General features: G+C 50.3%; 1 protein-coding gene and 1 long non-coding RNA gene across 12 annotated transcripts; one reads left to right on the plus strand and one right to left on the minus strand.

Annotated features, from left to right (window-relative positions):
* The first annotated feature begins 478 nt into the window (after window positions 1-478).
* Window positions 479-18332, plus strand: Rab36 (RAB36, member RAS oncogene family). 11 transcript variants are annotated; one of them, XM_006514286.1, is made up of 11 exons: window positions 479-1067; window positions 1942-2104; window positions 5424-5515; window positions 8055-8120; window positions 9616-9717; window positions 12033-12097; window positions 13480-13531; window positions 14222-14303; window positions 14574-14664; window positions 15502-15627; window positions 16055-18332. In XM_006514286.1, the coding sequence occupies exons 2-11, from the start codon at window positions 2036-2038 to the stop codon at window positions 16111-16113; spliced, it is 804 nt and encodes a 267-aa protein (XP_006514349.1). In that variant the 5' UTR covers window positions 479-1067; window positions 1942-2035; the 3' UTR covers window positions 16114-18332. The 11 variants fall into 11 exon arrangements, 10 of the variants coding, with proteins under 10 accessions (XP_006514349.1, XP_006514352.1, XP_006514350.1 ...); XM_006514289.1 differs by having other exon boundaries at window positions 2024-2104; XM_006514287.1 differs by having other exon boundaries at window positions 479-905.
* On the minus strand, window positions 13826-16601 carry Gm51773. The gene is made up of 2 exons (XR_003948910.1): window positions 16513-16601; window positions 13826-15119 (listed from the first exon to the last, which is right to left on the minus strand). It is a non-coding gene; the product is annotated as a predicted gene, 51773 (long non-coding RNA).
* Window positions 18333-19871: the final 1539 nt, after the last annotated feature.

Genomic DNA, 19871 nt, shown 5'->3' on the forward strand with positions numbered 1-19871 from the left:
AAAGGGCCTCTCTAGCCCACACTGCCCTAGTTTTATTTTAAGAAAGTGTGAATACCCCCTGGGCTGGGAGTCAGAAAATCTGGGTTCAATTCTATTTCTAACTCGCTAGGCAAATCTTTTTGAATGAGGCTTTTAGTTTTCTTGTCAGAGAGAGAGAGGGAGGGAGGGAGGGAGGGAGGGAGAGAGAGAGAGAGAGAGAGAGAGAGAGAGAGAGAGAGAGAGAGAGAGAGAACAGAGTTGGGAAACCTGAACTTTTCAATTTTGGTAAGAGTTCTGATAAGAGTTATAAGGCCTCTGGAATACATCCTATCCTCCACACCTTGCTTTTCAACAGAAACTAGCTGGAAGGAGCACAGTAACTTGAGTCGCTTTTTAAACATCCATTAACCGAGGAAATTAATTTTTCAGCCTGCACTCCAGAAGCCAGGCACGATTTCCAAAAAGCATTAAATTCAAACGGATGCAGTAAGGCAGATGGTAGGCGTGAGGCGTGTCCTTCCCTTGCAGCAGGGAAGATGCAGGGCTTCAGTGCCATATCATAACTCCTTCTCGGGAGGCCGTCACGACCCGACCCACCAAAGTAGCAAGAGTGAACCTTGAGCCAACCGCACGCTCTGGCCCCGCCTGCTCATCTACGCTTTGGTTGTCATGGTGAGCCCGGGGCGCTGCAGTGGAGTCCGGAAGTCTCTGAGCAAGCAGTGCAAAGCTCGAGGTCCCGGGAGGCTCTCGTTGCTATGGTGATGACTCCGCGAGGGCCTCGTGCCAGCGTTATCGGAGGACTGGAGGAGGGTCCAGACCCCGCCCCCGACGTCGGGATTCGGGAGCTACGAGCCAGTCCCGCGAGGCCACTGTTGCTGTGGTGATTTGCAGCGGCCTGCGCGCCGGAACCTGGTCTTTGCAGCTTGGTGAGTCCTCTCACCCTCCCGGCTGCAGACGCGTCCTGGAGGTTATGGTCCTGAGGCTGTCAAGCCCCCTGCCCTCCACCTACCCCCAAGCCTGAGTGTGGCCTGCAGGCCTGGTCTTCCTCAGTGAGCGTCCATCCTGGGCCAGGCCTCTGCAGGAGCCAGGTCAGAAGAGGACAGCAGATTTAGGAGTGGTGGTGGGGTAGATTCTGGGTGATGTAGGGCAGGGAAAGTGGCTAGAACCTAAATTCACTCAGAGACTCCAACAGACTAAGGGCAAGGGACCCCTCCCTACTCTATTCCATAGCCAGGATTGGGTTTTGTATGTTTGGTTTGGTTTTTGGATTGTTTGTTTTTTTAATACCTCCCACATGCCAAGGAAGTGAATGCAAAGAAGGAGCCCCTCTTCCTAGGCATGGGGTCACCTCCCGACTCGGCAAGATGGGGTATGGGCTGCCCTTCCTCCACTGTGCTGCCTACAGCGTGAATGGCCTCTGCCTAACAATGGTGGTAGGGATGGAGACCCAGATATGTTTTAAGTCACAGGTGCATTTTGAGAACTTGTATGGCTTCCTGGGTCTTGTTAAAAGACAAATATAACAATTTTTGCCCTAATTGACTCTGTGAATGTAGAATTGGGCAACACTTCATCCTGTGAAATAAACTTGAGTGTTGTCTTGTTTTGCTTGGCTCCGTTTGAGTCTCTTGGTGTGACAGGCTCTCAGTGTGTCATGGAAGGACTCCGGAACCCATCACCCTCCTGCCTCTGCTTCCCAAGTGCTGACTGTATAGACCCGTATCACGACTGCACGTGGGTAGGAGTTTGATTTTATAGACAGAAAAAGGAAGGAGAGTAAAAATAGTAAAAAGCAAATTGGTTATTTCAAAGTTACTTCAATTGGAGGATAATTCATGCCAGCTCAGGTTGACTGGTCCCCTTGACTTCCCACAGAAGTCCCAAAGATCTCTTGTTTTGTTGGAAAACTAGCCCATTCAGAATTCTGTTTGATCATGTGACACCTAGCATAATCTGTTCTAGTCCGACCGACTGGGCCATAATGCAGAAACTACGTCTTGCATGTTTTATGTAATACTCTTTACCCCACTGATTGAGTCTGCAGAACACTGGAAGAATGAGGTCCTCTTGGACCCCTTTGGGGCCCCCTGTGAGCCAGGACCGCATCATCACCAGCTTCCCTAAGGTACAGTCATTAGAACACCTTTGTTGTTTTGTTTTGTTTTGTTTTGTTTGGGTCTGGATAGCTTTGATAAAAGATCTCTACTATCCCAGAAGCACCTGGAGTTCACTATGTATTCCAGATGAGCCTTAAAGTTCCAATCCTCCCGCCTCCCTCTCTGAAATGCTGGGGTGACAGGAATGTACCGCTGTTCCCAGCCCTTCTTGTCTTCTTTGCTGATGTAACACCTCAGCCTTAGCCAGCTTGGCTAATTTATGCCTTCATGCCCAGAAGTCAAACAAGTGAGCTGCAGAGGTTGATCTAATTTATTATTTTTTTAACTTATTTATTTATTATATATAAGTAGACTGCAGCTGTCTTCAGACACACCAGAATAGGGCATCAGTTCTTGTTACAGATGGTTGTGAGCCACCATGTGGTTGCTGGGAATTGAACTCAGGACCTCTGGAAGAGCAGCCAGTACTCTTAACGGCTGAGCCACCTCTCCAGCTCAATCTAATTTCTAAGAAGCTAAAAGACTGGGTGTTGAGTTCTTCTAAAGTAGGCTAGTAGTAGCAACAGGTAGCAGCTGTATGGCATGGAGACTGTAAGTCACGCAGTCCTCCGTGTAAAACCCGATGCTGTCATAGCTGTGACCTATGCTCACCCAAGCGCTAGGAGCTGATGATGCACGAAGGTAAAACCTCTAAGCACAGCTCATGGTAAGTGTAAGCTTCCCAAGTCAGGACATTCCTTATTATTCTTATTAGCTCTCTCCATAGGGTGGGAATGTAACTTAGTGGGAAAGCACTGCTTTAGTAGGTAAAAAACTGTGAGTTTTATCCCTAGCACTGTGGGGGTGGGGAGGGGGGAAGATATGAGAGAGAATATATACACAGGGCTTTCTCCATTGTTAGTCTACCTTTGCTTTTTGCTTAAAAGCTCCAATCTGTTTTACAGACTAATATTAATTTCAGTGGAGAATGCCAAGTAACATTTATTGGGGGGCAGAGGAACAGTATTTGCCCATATTACAGACACCCTTGCCCAGTAGGTAGCCACTTCTAGGAATCTGAACTCTATATGTCCTGGCATGAGTGGGGAGTGTGTGAAAGGTCAGGCATTGTAGCCGTTAGTATGAGCAGAAAGTCAGATTCTGGGATAGCATTGGAAATGTAAACGAGGAAAATACCTAATTAAAAAAAAAAAAGGAAAAAAAAAAAAAGAAAGTCAGATTCAACCTCAGTATTCGTAGAGAGGCAGGTACTGATGCTGCTCCCCAGTGCAGATAGGAGGGACTAAGCACCTTTGCCAGTCCTGAGAAGGGCCAAACCAACTGTTACATACAATGCAAAGAATGGAGCGGTGTGTGGTCAGGTGTGTGTATCACACTCTTGTGTACACATAAGAAAGGAGGTAGGCTACAGCATAGCCTCATGCTGAAGAACTTGGTTAAATTCCTAGCATCACCAAGAAAAAGGGGCGGGAGGGTAAAAAAAAAATGTCTGTCTGTTAGTCCATGCAGAAAATATTTCTGAGAGGTAACATTGAGATCCCGTTTTCCATTGATAACCACTAGCAAATGAAAAATTAGTTTTCTCCAAGGGAGTCTCACTGGGGAAACAAACGACTCTTAAGGGTAGGTCCCATGCCTATCAGTAGATAGCCAGCAGAAAACTAAATAGCATCTTTGGAGGTTCTTTGTCTCATAACATTAAGTCGAAGCAGCTGCCTCCTCCTCCTCCTCCTCCTTCTTCCTCCTCCTTCTTCCTCCTCTTCCTCTTCCTCTTCCTCTTCCTCTTCCTCTCCCTCCTCCTCTTCTTCTTCTAGCATGCAGGTCTTTTGAGTATATGTTAAAGACTTCTAGTTCTGATGTCTTTGCGATTTCTGTGTGTGTGAACATGTGTGTATCTGATTCTTTATGTGTTTCTTGTGCTTCTTCTTTGGCTCTTTTTCTTGTCTGGTTGTTTTATCCTACTCTGATATTTTTGGGTTTTATTTTGGTGATTTGGTTCGGTTTGGAGACAGGATTCCTCTGTGTAGACCAGGCTAGCCTTGAACTCACTCTGTAGACTCAGGCTAGCCTTGAACTCAGAGATCCACTTCTCTCCCTCTGCCTCCAGAGTGCTGGGACTAAAGGCATGGGCCACCACTGTCCAGCTGACCTGTTTGTTTTTTATTTATTTTATTTTATTCTATTTTATTTTACTATTTCCTAGATGCCTTCTTGATCCATACAGAAAGGGCGTGGATCCAGACAGGAGGGAATTGGAAGGAATTGGGGGAGGGGAAACCATAATCAGAATGTATTGTGGTTTTTTTTTTTAATCTATTTTCAATTAAAATTTTCAAAAAAGAAAGACCCTCTTGTCCATTGTCGCCTCCGTATGGCTCATACAGGTGTGAGGCAGACTTTTTGTGTCCTATGGATTCTGTGCGAAAGCTGGTAGAGGAAGGCAGGGGCTGTTGGCTGTGGGTGTCTCCATCTTTGGCCTTTGCTTCTTCCCCTTTCTTCCCCTTTCTCTCTCTCTCTCTCTCTCTCTCTCTCTCTCTCTCTCTCTCTCTCTCTCGCTCTCTCGCTCTTCCTCCAACTTCCTTCATACACTGACAGAGAAAGCCTTTGTGCCTCAGATATTGCAGAGTTCCCTGGTTTTTTTTACTGTGAGCTTGGGCCATTGCTCTTCCAATGGAGTGTGACCATGGTAACCAGGGATGATACAGGGTGGTGTCTCAATGAGGTGAAGGGAAAGAAAGTATAATCAGAAAAAAACAAAAAAACAAAAAAAAAACACCCAGGCCTGGACTCATGGGACAAACAAAAGACACTGTTCACAGAGTAAGACACTGAGGCTCAGACAGGGAAAACTGTTTGACCTCCACACACTTGGCCTTGGTAAAGCTAAGATTTGACCCAGCCCTAGGGAGACTTAGACTCGCCCAGGAGACTCTGTCCTATATTCATAGAAGGCGGGATTCCCTCACTGCCCTCTGCCTACAGCAGTCAGGGCCATATCTGCCCTGCATCCCAGGACCATGTCAGGCCTGAGGAGTTACTAACTAAGTCAGGCTGGGTCCATCTGATGGTTCCCAAGGCAGGTTCTTCTCTTTATTATTCTGGGCACCTCAATTTCCTTGTCTGAGAAATGGGCTCATACTTCCTACCCCACAGCTATGGCATTACCAGGAAAGAGGAACTCTAAAGAGACTGTAGGCCTGACATTGCAGGAGAGGAGGAGGGTTGGGAAGTAGGTCTCACCACCCTGATGGCCAGTTTGTGTTACTGAGACGCGGCATTGCAGGACGGTCGGCTTGCTTGTCTCCATGTCTGTGTGTCTTCCTGTAGTGGTACACGCCGGATGCCTGCCTGCAGCTCAAAGAGCACTTCCACAGCCGCGTCAGCACAGCCTGCCAGCACAGGAACACAGGCACTGCTGGGTAAGCCCGTGGTACGGAGGGAGTGGGAGCTGCAGGAGGAATAGGAGCACAAAGGCACGTACACTGTCTTAGTTAGGGTGAACTTCTGTGAGCAGATGCCATGACCAAGGAAATTCTTACAAGGACAGCATTTAATTGGGGCTGGCTTACAGGTTCAGAGGTTCAGTCCATTATCATCAAGGCAGGAGCATGGCAGAGTACAGGCAGGCATGGCACAGGAGGAGCTGAGAGTTCTACATCTTCATCTGAAGGCTGCTAGGAGAAGACTGGCTTCCAGGCAGCTAGCAGGGGGATCTTAAAGCCTACACCCACAGTAACACACCTCTTCCAACAAGGCCACGCCCATTCCAACAAGGCCACACCCACTCCAACAGGGCTACACCTTCTAATAGTGCCACTCCCTGGGCCCAGCATATACAAACCATCACACACATGTTAAATGAAAACATGAGCAAATTGAATACACAGGCTGAACTAGTGCAGTCTGTTAGGCTATTAATCTAACTTTGCTATAATTTATGAGTTATGTAATTATTTTATATAATATATAATTTATATATTATGTATCAGTTTATATAGTATAATAAATATAGTATGTTTATATAGTACATGTAGCATATATTAGTTTATATAATATAGATTAGCTTATATATTAGTTTATATACTATATGATGATATACATTATATATTTTATAATATAATACATAATTTATATAATATATAAACCAATATATAATATTATATAGTCATAATAATTTATGTGATTTTTAATATATTTATAAATATGTAAATATAATTTATAGAATCTATAATTTCCCTGTTTCTCCGAATGTCATACAGGTGACTTTTCAGCCTGAGTGAAGTTTCCACACAGTTTCATTTCCTCTGTCTAAGCCAGCTATCTTCTTTGTCATCCCTTCACGTATCTATATGTCAGATCCTCCAGGAGACCTCTCTGACTGCTTACTGTCCCTGCCTCTGGCCTGGGGAGACCCTACATACTACCCTTCTTCTGTGCCGTAGAACTCCATAATCTTAGGTCACAGAACTGTTGTTTTCTCTGAGAGGTCTGGCTGAGTCTGCCCCATTTCTTCCTCAGCTGCCACTGTCCGCTGTCAAAGGGGATTTCACAGTAGTCCGTCCTCTCGCTAACAGATGGGCACAAAGGCCTGCCGTTCCCTTTCCATCCAGAGCTCACAAAATCATGTACATGCGTCAGATCACAGGGTGAGAGATCATCCCAGAGGGAGGCGGGAGCTCAGGTCAGAATTGCTAATGGTGACTTGAGGGCTTAAAGGTAAGGGCTTCAGCAGGGGGTTCCTATGTCATAGCCGGTTCTTGATACAGATTATCTACCAGACCCTACACAGTGCCACAGGAGGTAAGGCAATTGAGACACGGAGCGTGCCCACTATACAGTCCCAGTGGTACCTGTACACTTAGACATGGAATCAAGGCTGGCCTGTTCCAAAATGGGAGGGCTGCCTGAGAGTAGGAAAGGCCCAGCTCTAGCCCTGGCTGATGCAGACAGATAAACCATATTCTCAGTCGTCAACCAGCACAAATGCCCTCCTGCTGTCTGCAGACACAGGGGCCGCTAGATGTTTCCCAAGATGGTCAGTTTCAGCGTTGATGTCTTTGGGAAGAGTTGCAGAGATGGCTTTTATTAAAATCTGTACTAATCCGATGGTAGCGTGGGGTACGCCGTAGCACGCGTGCAGATATCCAAAGCAACTTGTGAGAATCAGGTCTCCCCTTCCACCAAACAGATAGGTCCAGGGGATCGAACTCAGGTCATCAGGCTTGGCGGCTAGCACCGCTACCCATGCAGCCGGCTCACCAGCCCGGAAACCATTAAAAGTCTTAGCAACAGTCTCAGAGATGCCACTGCCCGAGATGCAGGATACGCCCAGGCAGAGGGAAGGTAGTAGTTGCTCTTAGTGAGCAGGGTCTCCAAGGAGCCCAGGAATCACAGAGCCAGTCTGCCCCCATGAGCCCAGACACATAGACTCGGGATTCCGTTTATAGAGTACCCCTTAGCCAACCTTATCCCTACAGGCACCTGTGTACCCACTTTGCATGCGCTGACCCCCAGTTCAGGTGCACATCCCAGAGGGCGTGTGGAAGTTTGGAGGCAGGATACATACCTTGCAAAGGTGTCTCCTGTATATGGGTTCCTTATCTACCACACCTGCGGTGCAGCACCTCCCACAAGTTTGGATTCATCTGATGTTGGTTTTCATAGTCCTTCCCATGTTCTCCTCCCTGCCCCTCAGTTTGTGGCTCAGCCTCTCCTCATGCCCATTGCTAATGCTCAGGACAATGACATTGGCCAAAGGGGGTCAAGGGTATAACGGTAGGGGCCGCAGGATTGCCAGGAGTGTATGTTCTCCCATATCCCAGCACGGAGAGCAGCTTTTGGGGTAGGCCTTCCTGCATCTAGAGTTGAAGGGTGACTCAGTTCAGGGACGGAAAGTGCAGATTTCTGAAGACACCCCTGATACCACTCTCCAGGCTAATGCGGACATATTTCCTCCAGGCTCAGACTCTCCAAGGTGGTGGTCGTTGGCGATCTCTACGTGGGAAAGACTAGCCTCATTCACAGGTAAGCCCCGCCCCCTCCCCATGCTGTCAGACCGGCCCCACCCATTGCCTGGGAGCCCCAGATAGCTCGGACCTTCTGGGAACATAACACAGCCTGAGCCTGGGAAACAGTTTGAAGGGTGTGGTAAAGGCCAAGGAGTAGGGGCTGGAGAAGAGGCTCCGGGTTACCATTGGAGCACAATGCTAGGGTTTGAGTCCCTGTGCCCACAGGGTGTGGCTTGTAACTACTTTCAGTTCCAGCCCCAAGAGGTCTGACCCCTTTGGCTGCCATAGGCATCTGTACTATACACAGAGAAGAAAAGGAAGGAAGGAAGGGAGGGAGGGAGGGAGGGAGGGAGGGAGGGAGGGAGGGAGGGAGGGAGGGAGGAAGGAAGGAAGGAGAGGATTTAAAAGAAGGAGATTGACTCAGTTGATAAAGTGCTCACTGCATAAATCCCCAAACCTGAATTTAATCCCCAGGACCCATGAAAAAGCCAGATGTGGCAGCACATGCCCTTAATCCCAGCACTAAGGAAACAGAGATAGGAACCCTCAGGGCTCGCTGTGCAGCCAGACTAGCCAAATCAGTGAGAGATTTGGTGGAGAGCAATCACACACACACACACACACACACACACACACACACACACACACACACACACACACACGACCCAGTATGGTGACTGACAAATGGTGGAGCACCCTAGATAGCTAGCATTCATCACACCATCCCCATGCAGCCTCCAGCACAGTCCTCCCTGGGAAGGGACCCTCAATTCCCCTCACTATTTGCATTATAGCGTTTGCTTTCTAGGTGGATACAGCTCCCCCCTACCCCCATCATTGCTATTGGCTGCCCTGTTGCTATGTTTGGATAAGAATTTCTCAAATGTCAGAAGCGTGTAGTCTCCAGCCCGTGGAACTTTCTGTAGGGTGGCAGAACTCCTAAGAGGTAGAGCTTTGCAGGCGGGTCGTTAAGTCATTGGGGTGCACACATGGGGTGTACACATGAAGGAAACAGCATGCCGCCCTCATTCCCTTCTTTAGCTTCTTGGCTGTGAGAGATGTTCTCTTGCTGCATCATGGTGACAGCATATCACTGACCTTAAGGGTATCCCTGGTTCTAAAACAATGGGCCCAGACGACCTTCTCCTCGTAGGTTGCCATCTTTTCCAGAGTGTGTTACGACGACGGGAAAACAGATCAACACACCCGTGCACCCATGGCCTCTGTGCTTTCCTTGATGTTTTTGTTTTGAGACAGGGCTTTTTGTTTGTTAGCCCTGGCTGGCCTGGAACTCCCTATGTAGACCAGGCTGACCTCAGACTCACAGAGATCCACCTGCCTCTGCCTCTGCCTCCGCCGTGCTGGGATCTAAGGTGCACACCCACCACACCTAGCGGTCATCACTATGGATTCCCTACCAGGGAGTGATATTTCCCCGTGACGTTCACTGCTGTGAGCATCTCTGCCCACTTTTGTGTGGGAACCCCTGCTGATTGCCTCACCTCCCATAGGTTGTGCAAGAATGTTTTCGACCATGATTACAAGGCCACGATCGGCGTGGACTTTGAAATCGAGCGCTTTGAGATCGCAGGGATTCCCTACAGCCTCCAGATGTAAGTCTCCGTTAAGTGCTTTCCCCTAGGGAAAGCTCCCGGCTGGATCTCTTTCCTCTGTGCCCCACGATTGCTCAGCAAGGATATGTGTGGTCAAGCCCGGTCCTGGGTGGTTGTAAGAAGCCAGGCTTCATGGTCTGTGGGTCCCTAGATTCTCTGGCGTCCTCACAGTTGCCTGGTGTTGGTCATGAGAGCTGGGGATGGTCTTCTCAGCCTGACCAGCATTCCCATTCCCCACGCCAATAGCGTCCTCCTGAAGTTCAGCCTTCCTCCCCAGCTAGACCGCCTGTGATCCCACAAGCAGCAGACTGGCCTCTGACAGTTTTTGTTTGGTTGGATGGTTGTTTTTTCCTGAGCTCTGAGCCTCTCTATTCTCAGCTATAGAATAGGACAAAGTCAATCCTTGAGTACCAGTGTTGGGTGAGTTGGGCTCTGCTGGAGACCACCCTGCCCCCCATTTATCTCTCCAGCCTGATGTTCTCCGTCCCCCTACTACTTCCCTCTGTACACATGTGTCCATCTGTCCATCTGGTCCTTCCCCCTCAGTCTGTCTTCTCTATTAACCCTCTGCCTTTGGCTCTCTCTCAGTGGGGCACTAGTTACTGCCCCACCTTCTGCCCAGTTCACTCTCCCTCAGTCAGTGCGTCCCAGTCCTTCCCAGGTTTACCTTCCACCTTGGTGAAAGTGCTCTACGCTTTGCCCCTCATTCCCCCCAGTCCCCAGAGGGTCTTGCAGCCATACCAGGCCCCCAGACCCCTGTGCTCTCAGGGGAGGCCCCTCCATTCTCCCTGCAGTCTTATTTGGTAATCTTTATGCTCTTCTTGCCTGTGGTGGCATTCACCAAGCCTTTCTCCTAGCCCCCTTCCCTGCCTTCCTCTCTGGCTTTGGTCTTTGTTCCTCCGTGCCCTGCCTGGGCTGTGCCCACTGCTCCTGTGTCAGTTCGCATCTCCACAGAGACAGTGACGCAGTGTAATCCTGGAGCCAGAGGATAAGACATCCTGTTCAAGGGTGCACACACAGTTGGTCCAGAGAGAAAGATGCTCTGAAAATCCAGAGCTCCATGACTGAGATTTCTGGAAAGCTAGAAGGAGAGAAGGTCTGGGCCAGAGGGAGCAGCCAAGTGGAGCTATACAGAGAGGGACCAGCAACTGGGCTCCTATTGGGGCTCCAGGCAATATCTAATTAGAGGGCCCAGCATAAAATGGGCACTGCCTTGCCCCAGACTCACAGGATCTTATGTTGACCCCATTGCCAGCCAACCAGCCTGGCTTACTCTGTGCCCACTCCCAGCTCCCATCTAAGTGGCTTCTTCAGACATGGGGGAAAACGAATGAATTAATGAAGGAGTAAGCCCAGAAGCATTCATTGGGTTGAACTGCTCAGAAACAGATTCGGGTCACTGATGTTATATCTGTGGGTTATTTTTTTCTAGTTTAATGAAAAAAAAAACAACGAAATGTTGATCTGTTGATTTTAAAAGGTGATCTTTCGTAGATTGGATGTCAGGGTCCTCCCTACATATTGGCAACCCATTGTAAGACTATTCAAGCAGCTTCCCACCTTGTCGCCTCCCCTCCTCCATCTTGTGGCAGACATGATCAACCTGTTATTCCATCCCTTTTCCATAGATCTAGGGCTCAACCTCCATTCCCCTCTCAACACGTTTCAGAAAGCCAGAGCTAAATGGGATGTGACCCATGTGTGCCCATTAGCACTGTTCCCCACCTGAGGAGCTACTGTGCTGAAGGTAGAACAGGGCCCCAGTCACACATATGCTGAGGGCCTATCCTAGAACCCCAGCATTGTCCTTCTGTAGGACACATGGTCCTTATAATGCTACACTCAGAAGGGACTGAGCTATATATAACAAAGCAATTTGTAAATTACACCTTCTTGGGCTAGAGAGATGGCTCAGTGGTAGGGCGCACTGACTGCTTTTCCAGAGGTCCTGAGTTCAATTCCCAGCAACCACATGGTGGCTCACAACCATCTGTAATGGGATCCGATGCCATCTTCTGGTGTGTCTGAAGTCAGCTACAGTGTACTCATATATATTAAATAAATCTTTTTTTTAAAAACTTACACCTTCTCCCCTACTGGCACTGTGATCTGAGGAAAGAATCTAGCAGGGATTGGTGGGAGCTGGAGGCAGGGAGAACTAGAACAACCAGGCACTTCCTGTTGTTCATGTGCGGCTGGCATGTTGGTGTAGGTCCTAAGATCTTCCCATGGTCTCACTGGGCCATTGCCTTAGAACACAGTGACTGCTTAACCAGCCCCCCACTGTTTTCCTGTCTCCCCTATTCCTCTCACAGCTGGGACACAGCCGGGCAGGAGAAGTTCAAGTGTATTGCGTCTGCCTACTACCGCGGTGCCCAGGGTGAGCAGCCGAATGATCCTGGAGCTCCCAACCTATGTCACCTGCACAAATACTACTTCTCTGTCCTCCAGGAGCCTCTTGGATAGCCCTGCAGCCAGCGCTTAGGAATGAAGAAGCCACCCAGGACTCTAGACCCTAGCTGTCTTTGACAGTCGCACCCTTAGAGGGTATCTGAAGTATCAGGTGCAGACTGCCTCAGGCCCCCCCCCCCCCAGTTTACAGCTCAGAAAAGAGCATTCTTGTTTAAGGGTCCCAGAATAAGAAAGATGACATCGTATTCCAGGTGACAAGGAAGAGAGGCTTTTCCTGTCTTCTCCAGAGAAGGGGTGACAGGTGGGCCCAGCAGGATTGGCAGGTCCCGGTATAGGTGCCTCCGTGCCCACTGCCAACATAGCCAGGGGCAGCTGGGGGCTGAGCAGGGCCCAAAGTCAGCAGAGATGGCAACGTAAAGTCCCCAGGGAGGAGACAGAAATAGAAGACAGTAGAGGGTGGAAAACCAACCATCAATTGCATCCCAAATCGGTCTCACGGGATAGGCATGGTTCTGTCTTCTTGGCGTTGGTGTGAGAATCACTGTGGTTTCATCCCAGTGTAAAGAAGGGAGAACAGGAGACGAGCAGTGTGGGGAGCCTCCAGCACGGCCCAGTCCACTGTGGCCTCCTCTAGCCATTGCCCCTCCTAACCTTTCTCCCTGAGAGGCTGCTGCTAGCAGTGTGAGGTGCCTGCCATGCCTCGTAAACAGTACTCGCCATGCCTACCACCACCCTGATTATAATCAGCCAAAGCACAGAGGAAGTCCTTGTCCTGCCTGCTCGTATGCACAGTAGGGCAGCAGAGAACAGGGCTCTGCCTGGACCATCGTGCTGAGTGGCCTTCCCCTTGGAAATTTCAGGCAGACCGTATGATGGAAGAGCTGGCCACAGAGATGCCGTACAGGTCCCTGCCCACGTAGCTCTACAAAAGCCATTTCTGTTAACTGGTTGTTCCTGATCCCCATCCTTTAGTGAAAAGTCTACCTAGGGTCAAAACGGTATACCCCCCGACAGCTGGGGTATCATTCTCACCGATGTGCAGACAGAGAAGCAGATTCTCTGTAGTTACAGCCCTCACCAAGCCCACTGGGCCACAAGTAGCAGAGGATCTCTTGCCAAGAGTCTAATGCTTCGGGCCTTTCTCTGTTACCCCACCCTGACCCCCAGGTTTGGAGGGTTTGGAGGGGTCAGGTGAAAAGGCAGATCCAAGGGGTGACCCCAGGGTGACTCCTCCCTAGTCCCCACAGTGGGCCACCCCAGTAGTACCTAATGATCTTGGGAGATACTTAGGGGAGCCTTCCCCCAGCACACCTGTTGCTGATTGGCTGTTGGGTTTCCCTGTGTGTCCAGTGATCATCACAGCCTTTGACCTCACTGACGTGCAGACTCTGGAACATACCAGGCAAGTAACCCCAGATCCTACTCCCTCCCTCCGTGCGTCAGAGAGTCACAAAGCTACCCAGAAGGGCTCCCAAACCTTAGTCTCAGGGCTGGACCCAGAATGCCGGGCACTTTAGCCCTAGCCAGTTCCCCACTCAGCCCTAAAGACGTGTCCTCATCTGCTGCCCGGGGCCTTAAGCTGACAGGCCACAGTTGGCAATGATATCCCATTGCCACCATATTGGAAATCTTAATTTTGCACAAGGGCCCCTCCGTTCCCTTTTATATTGGTCCCTAATAATGTTCTAGCTAGTCCTCCCTGACAGAATTTTTTTTACTCGCTGTATTGGGCAGAGATGTGGGCAATATGACCAATTTCAGAGGGCTATCATCTGCCAGCCATAATCCACCTAATGGACCAAAGTCCCTCCCCACTCTTTTTGCCTGGGCCATTCACATCAGAGTTCTCCAGGCCCTATGAAAGAGACAGGAAAGGTTTTTCTAGCAGATAACAACAGGGGTCCCCCAGGTCTCACAGTAGGAGTCTTCACCTCTCCCAAACCAGTGCCTTTGTAATTCCAGCTCCTTCTGGTCCCACGGAGGCCCTCTGACTCCAGCCCCAGCGTCCCAGCCAAGTCAGTGTAGGTCAGGGTACCATCCCTGTTCCTCCTGGCTACGTGCAAGTCTCTTGTTTCCCCTCTGTGCACTCCAGGCAGTGGCTGGAGGACGTGCTGAGGGAGAATGAGGCAGGCTCCTGCTTCATCTTCCTCGTGGGAACCAAGAAGGATCTCCTGGTAAGCAGAGTGGAGCTGGAGGCCCAACCCTGACTGGCTTTCCAGAAAATCATTGTGTTTGCAGCCAACTCGAGGGACACCGAATGATACTGACATGCTTTCTGTTGAACTTCACTCACTTCTCTGGGCAGCATCCCTGCCCTGGGATACCCCACCACATCCACTTGCTTGGGGTGACTCGAGAAGCAGGGGTGGGGAGAGGAGGCCACCCTAGGGCATCCCCTGTAAAGAGGGCCAAGATACCCGGTCAGCCAGGGCCGTTTCTTCCAGTCGGGGGCAGCGTGCGAGCAAGCGGAAGCTGAGGCTGTGCATCTGGCCAATGAGATGCAGGCAGAGTACTGGTCTGTGTCAGCTAAGACGGGTGAGTAGTGTACCCCACGTGGACCTATTTCTGAAAGACTGCCGGGCGCAGAAATACAAAGAGCAAAGCTGGAAATCCAACCTCTGGGAGTGAAAGGCAGGCAGTGCCTGGCTCAGGAGAGATTCCGAGGCTGTGGGAACTCGGAAATGGGGCCAGCAGTCCTCCCATCAGGTACATGGAGACAGTGTGTATCTGGCCAAGGACTAGGCATGAATTGAAACCGGAGATGGCACCCCCAGGCCACCACAAATAGCTGGCAGGCAGTGCCTGTGCCTGGGGCCCTCTGCTGCTTCCCCTATCCATCTACACTATAGCACCCACCCTCCTTGATGACAGGAACAGGTAGGTTCACTGAGGTCCCATGGTGAGGAAAGTAGGGTTCCACAGCACAGTTCCACAGGTCATTAGTTACACACGGGCGATGGTCACGCGATGGTCATGTCGGCTCCCGAGACCTGGAGGAGGGTGCACACAGATTCCGTGAAAGGGCCAACAGTGCGTGGGTGGCACACAGAGAGAAGGCACACATCCAAGCCCTGCTTGTCCCCAGTCATGCAAGGGTTGAGGAGCAACTGATCAAGAGGGTGGGTGCTAGGAAAGGAAGGCTCAGAGCTTTGAGGGAGTAGTCTGGGGTTGGGTGGGGACCATTATCCACTGGGAAGCCAGATTGCCACCCTGAGCTCTGTTGCTGCTCGACCATGAATGGACTGGTAACTGTGACTGCCAGGGGTTCTCTGATAAGCAGCATGGCAACTGGCCTTAGGGTGGGCTGACCCGGCACTTGTCCATCACGCATGTGCGGGCAGCCTGAGTCATAACCGTGCTGTGGGCCCCCAGGAGAGAATGTGAAGGCATTCTTCAGCCGCGTCGCCGCCCTAGCCTTTGAACAGTCTGTACTTCAGGACCTAGAGAAGAGGCCCAGCACCCAGTCCCAGGTCGGAGATGGAGATGGAGACCTAATACGTGCGTACCGGGAGGGCTGGGTGGGGCTGAGGAGCAGGATAGGAACCAGAAGGCCACACCCACCATCCTTAACTTGCCACTTTTGCTGTCCTCTTGGGACCTTTGGGCTGACAGCCGTATCTCAGGGCAACAGCTTCTATGACCCCCACCTACCAGCTCAGGCACCTGCCCCGGCCCCCCTTCTCTCCACACAGGCTCCTGTCGGGTCAGGCTTAGGCTCCTGTTTTTCAGGTGTGTCTTGCCTCCAGCTTACCTGAATGCCACACTCCCAAGTATCCCCTGGGTCTTTCCCACGCCAGGCCATCTCGACCTCAGAGGACAGGCCCAGGGGACTAAATTGAGGGTTCCAGATATTAGGGTGGAATAGTCCTTACCTAATGTCAGCTGTAGGACTCCTGGTTGATGGCATCTGTCCCTGCCTTGGCAGGAATAGAGGTACCCAAAACCCAGGAGAACAAGAGGCCGCCCGGCCTAGGCTGCTGTTAACCGTGGCCAGAATCAGAGCCATCTACAGGATGACTGGAGCCCAGGCTCTACAGCGGATATGCCTTCAAGCTGGAGAAGCCTCGTGTCTTCAGAGCCCAGCCATTTTGCTTTAGCCGGTCAGCAGCCACTGGCTGCTGAAGCCCCATACTGCCCGGTTGGTTGATGGGTGCCAGCATGAGCCTTCCCTATAGGGTCTTCAGATGGTTGTTGTGTTCTTAAGAGGCCTCAAGACTGCAAACTCGGGACACCTCAGGGCTAGCCCACACCCCTTACCCAATCATACCAACAGCTGTGGAGCCCTTTCCTGGCGGAGCCTCTGGGGTCTCTGAACCCTCATCTCCATGTTCCAAGCACCGAGACTTGTCAGAGGAAGCGAGTAAAACTAAAATGCTCTCCCACCTGGAGTTCTCTGTCATCACGAAGGCATGGAGTTCTAGGCCTTTCAGCTTCAAACCTGGCTCTCCCAGGACTCTGGAGCTCCATCCACTGCTAAGCACAATGGACAAAGTCCGTTTGGCCCCTCTGGCAGAGTCCCGCCCCCATCTCTGAGATTCCCGTGGTTCTGCTATTAGTGGGTCAGAAGGTGGACCTCTGGCTCATCACTGTGACCATCCGAGGGATGGAGATTGCATGGTGACCTTTGGAGCCTCACGAGAGGAATCACTGTGACCATGCTGAGAGATGACAATGCCTGGTGTCCCTTTGGCAACTCATTCCGCATCCCTGAGCCTGATACTGTCCTGTGTTTTACCTATGGCCATCCCTGCTGGCCTACCGTGTGTCTGTCCAGCTGGCCTGTGTGTCTCTCGGGACCTTGGCATTGGGCCACCTATCTCTGGAGGACTTGGGACACGCAGAATCTAGCATGCCTAGCTCCTTTCTGCACATCCGCAGGAGCACTGCGCCCTATGTGGCCCAGGGTCTTCCCAATCCCCTCTCCTACTCTGTATTCCTGTAGCTCTGGGTCCAGACCCACATACCCATCTTTCTCCTGCCATAAGAGGGTGGGAACACCCAGCATTCCTATCTGCTGTCCCCTCCCCCAAGACAGGGTCTCATGTAGTCCATGCTGGCTTCCAACTCCATATGTAGCTGAGGCTTACCTTGGATTTTATTTACCGTCCATCTCCCAAATGCTAGAATTAGAGAGATGTACCACCATACCTAGCAACACCTGCTTACCGAGGATGGTGAGCATCTGCAGGCAGCCATGTTGGTCCATGCCTTTTTTCTAAGTGCCTGGCATACCACACCTTTCTATGACTGTTCATTAACTCAGCAGTGGCCAAACATCAGAGAGCGCTGACCTATCTCCCTGTTCGATACAGCATTCTTTAGCCTTGTTTTAGTGAGCCCTCTCTCCCTCTCCACTGCCCACCCCACTCTGAAACATTGTGTCACTATGTATACTAAGCTGGCCTTGAGATTGCAGCAGCCCCCTGCCTCTGCCTCCCAAGAGCTGGGGTTATAGACGTGAAGCTCATATTTGGCTTAAGGTCTTTTATTCTAAAAAGTATATAAAACATCTCTTTAAAGGATTCAATGTTTGGTATTAAACAAGGTGGTAGAGCATTAAAAAAAAAAAATGAAAATACTTCTGCCCTGAAGTTAGTTGTACTCTCGGAGTTGAACATGGTTAACAGTTGATAAAAATTCCTTCTGTGCTCTCCTTCCCCAGCCCGCCCTGTGTGCAAACCCCCATGCTGGCTTGTTTCTCCGAGTGTCCTTGTACTGTGCACACTGCCTGATGGGCCACCTGCCCAGTCATCTGCCCTGATCTCTCCCTGTGAGTGCATGCCAGGCCTTCCCATACTTAGCAAAACATGTGGTTTCCTTAGTGCCGATAGACTGTGGCCCACTTGCGTTCCTTATCTACTGGCTGGCCAGCCGGCAGGTTTGTGTCTGCTGTTGTTAGCTTTCCCCTGTGGCACTTTAGGATTTCCACAGAAGGTCTTTGTGGGCTCTCCTCTGGACTGTGGTCCCTTCCCTGATCCATGAAGACAGGGCCTGTTAGGGACAGGCTACATTGTTGTTGCAGCCCAGAAGGTTAGGGCTTAGTGGTCGCCTGATGCCTGTCTTCCTCCTAGGTCCTGGGATGGTGATGGGAAAGGGATGATAATGTGTCCTCCTGTCATGAGCTCCAGAGCCAGAAGTAACTGTTTTTCACACCCCCACATCCCTGGAGATCACCCATTATTAAACTCTCCTCATGTTTTCCACCATGGTGTGATGAGCATGTGTCCCGACTCACAATAACCGTCTCTCCAATTTCAGGATTTGGCCCAGGAGGATAGATGCTAAGCTTACCAAGAAAAATTGGGAGATTCAGATGGTTCTCTGTCAGGCAACAGTGCTGTCTTAATATGTCTGTGTGATAAAACCCAGACATGCCACAGGCTAAGATATAAGCAGTCTGTTTATGATTCTGGCGGCTTCAAAGTCCAAGAGAAAGGGATTAACATCTGGCAAGACCTCAGTGCCACATCCTGACATAGCAAACTGATCAGGGCACAGAGAAGGAAAGAGGGGGACCAGATTTGTTTTTGTAACAAACCCACTCTTGTGATAACAACACATCCAAGAGCCCCACACACTTCCCCTTGCCTCCAAATAACTACTACACTTGGAATTGCCTTTCAATAGAAGTTTGAAGGGGACATTCAGGCCCCAGTAAGTAGGGTAGAGGTGTCACTCGGTGGTAGAGTGCTTGCCAACCACAAGCTCCATCCTCATCCCCAAGAAGCAAACCAGCAGTTAAAAGCACTTGCTGTTTCCCTCTTTCTTTCTTTCTTTCTTTCTTTCTTTCTTTCTTTCTTTCTTTCTTTCTTTCTTTCTTTCTTTCTTTCTTCCCTCCCCTCCCCTCCCCCCTCCTCTCTCTCTCTCTCTCTCTCTCTCTCTCTCTCTCTCTCTCTCTCTCTCTCTCTTGTGCATGAAAGATTGTTCCATTATGTGATCTAGGCCAGCCTCAAACTAAAAACACCTCCTGTCTCTGCCTCCCAAGTGCTGGGATTAGGGCATAGAGCATCATTACTAATTCAGGAGTTTCTACAACCTGTTTCCCAAGTTCTTACAGTTATTAATCTCCAAATCCATAAGACACTCACTGAGGGACGTGACCGCACAAACGTGCAGGCTGGTGACAAGAACATAGTTCTAGGCCCCATGAGACAGTGGTGCGTTGACAAAGAATTCTAGGTCGAGAGTGGACCATAAAGAGCATATGGCAACAGGGAGCATGACAGTTGGGGCTGGGCTGGGATGTTTCAGAAGAATTACCCAACTTAGAGGGAGCCTCTCCTCTTCTGAACAGGAAGTGAATCTGGATGGGCCTGAGACGGGTCCCTCCAGAGGTGCCTGGGGCTCCTCTGCCATCTGCTGTGGCCTCACACGTCACTTCCCATATTTTAGGCTTCTCCCCAGAGAGAAGCTGATGGGCAGACAGGAAGTACAACCATCACAATGCCTCCATCCAAGCACTGTGCATAGCCTTTGTCTCGTCTGTGTAGTCCAATGCATCAATGGCATTCAGAGCCACCAGCTACCTGAGCCTATGCTCCAGATGGATGCACCTTCCTAGGCTGTTGTGGGCAGGCTTTTTACTCAGTCTGCCTACCTCTACCCTTTCTGGAGCACATAATAAGGGGTTTGGATATCTGGGAAGCAAAGTTAGACTTAGGGCTTCTAACCTTACCAGGGGAGGCATCCCAACCTATAGGTACTCTGGGACCTCTGATGACCTGGACCACTTTGCTGGGATT

The sequence above is a fragment of the Mus musculus genome, chromosome 10 (assembly GCF_000001635.26).
Source record: "Mus musculus strain C57BL/6J chromosome 10, GRCm38.p6 C57BL/6J".
Classification (NCBI taxonomy): domain Eukaryota; kingdom Metazoa; phylum Chordata; class Mammalia; order Rodentia; family Muridae; genus Mus; species Mus musculus.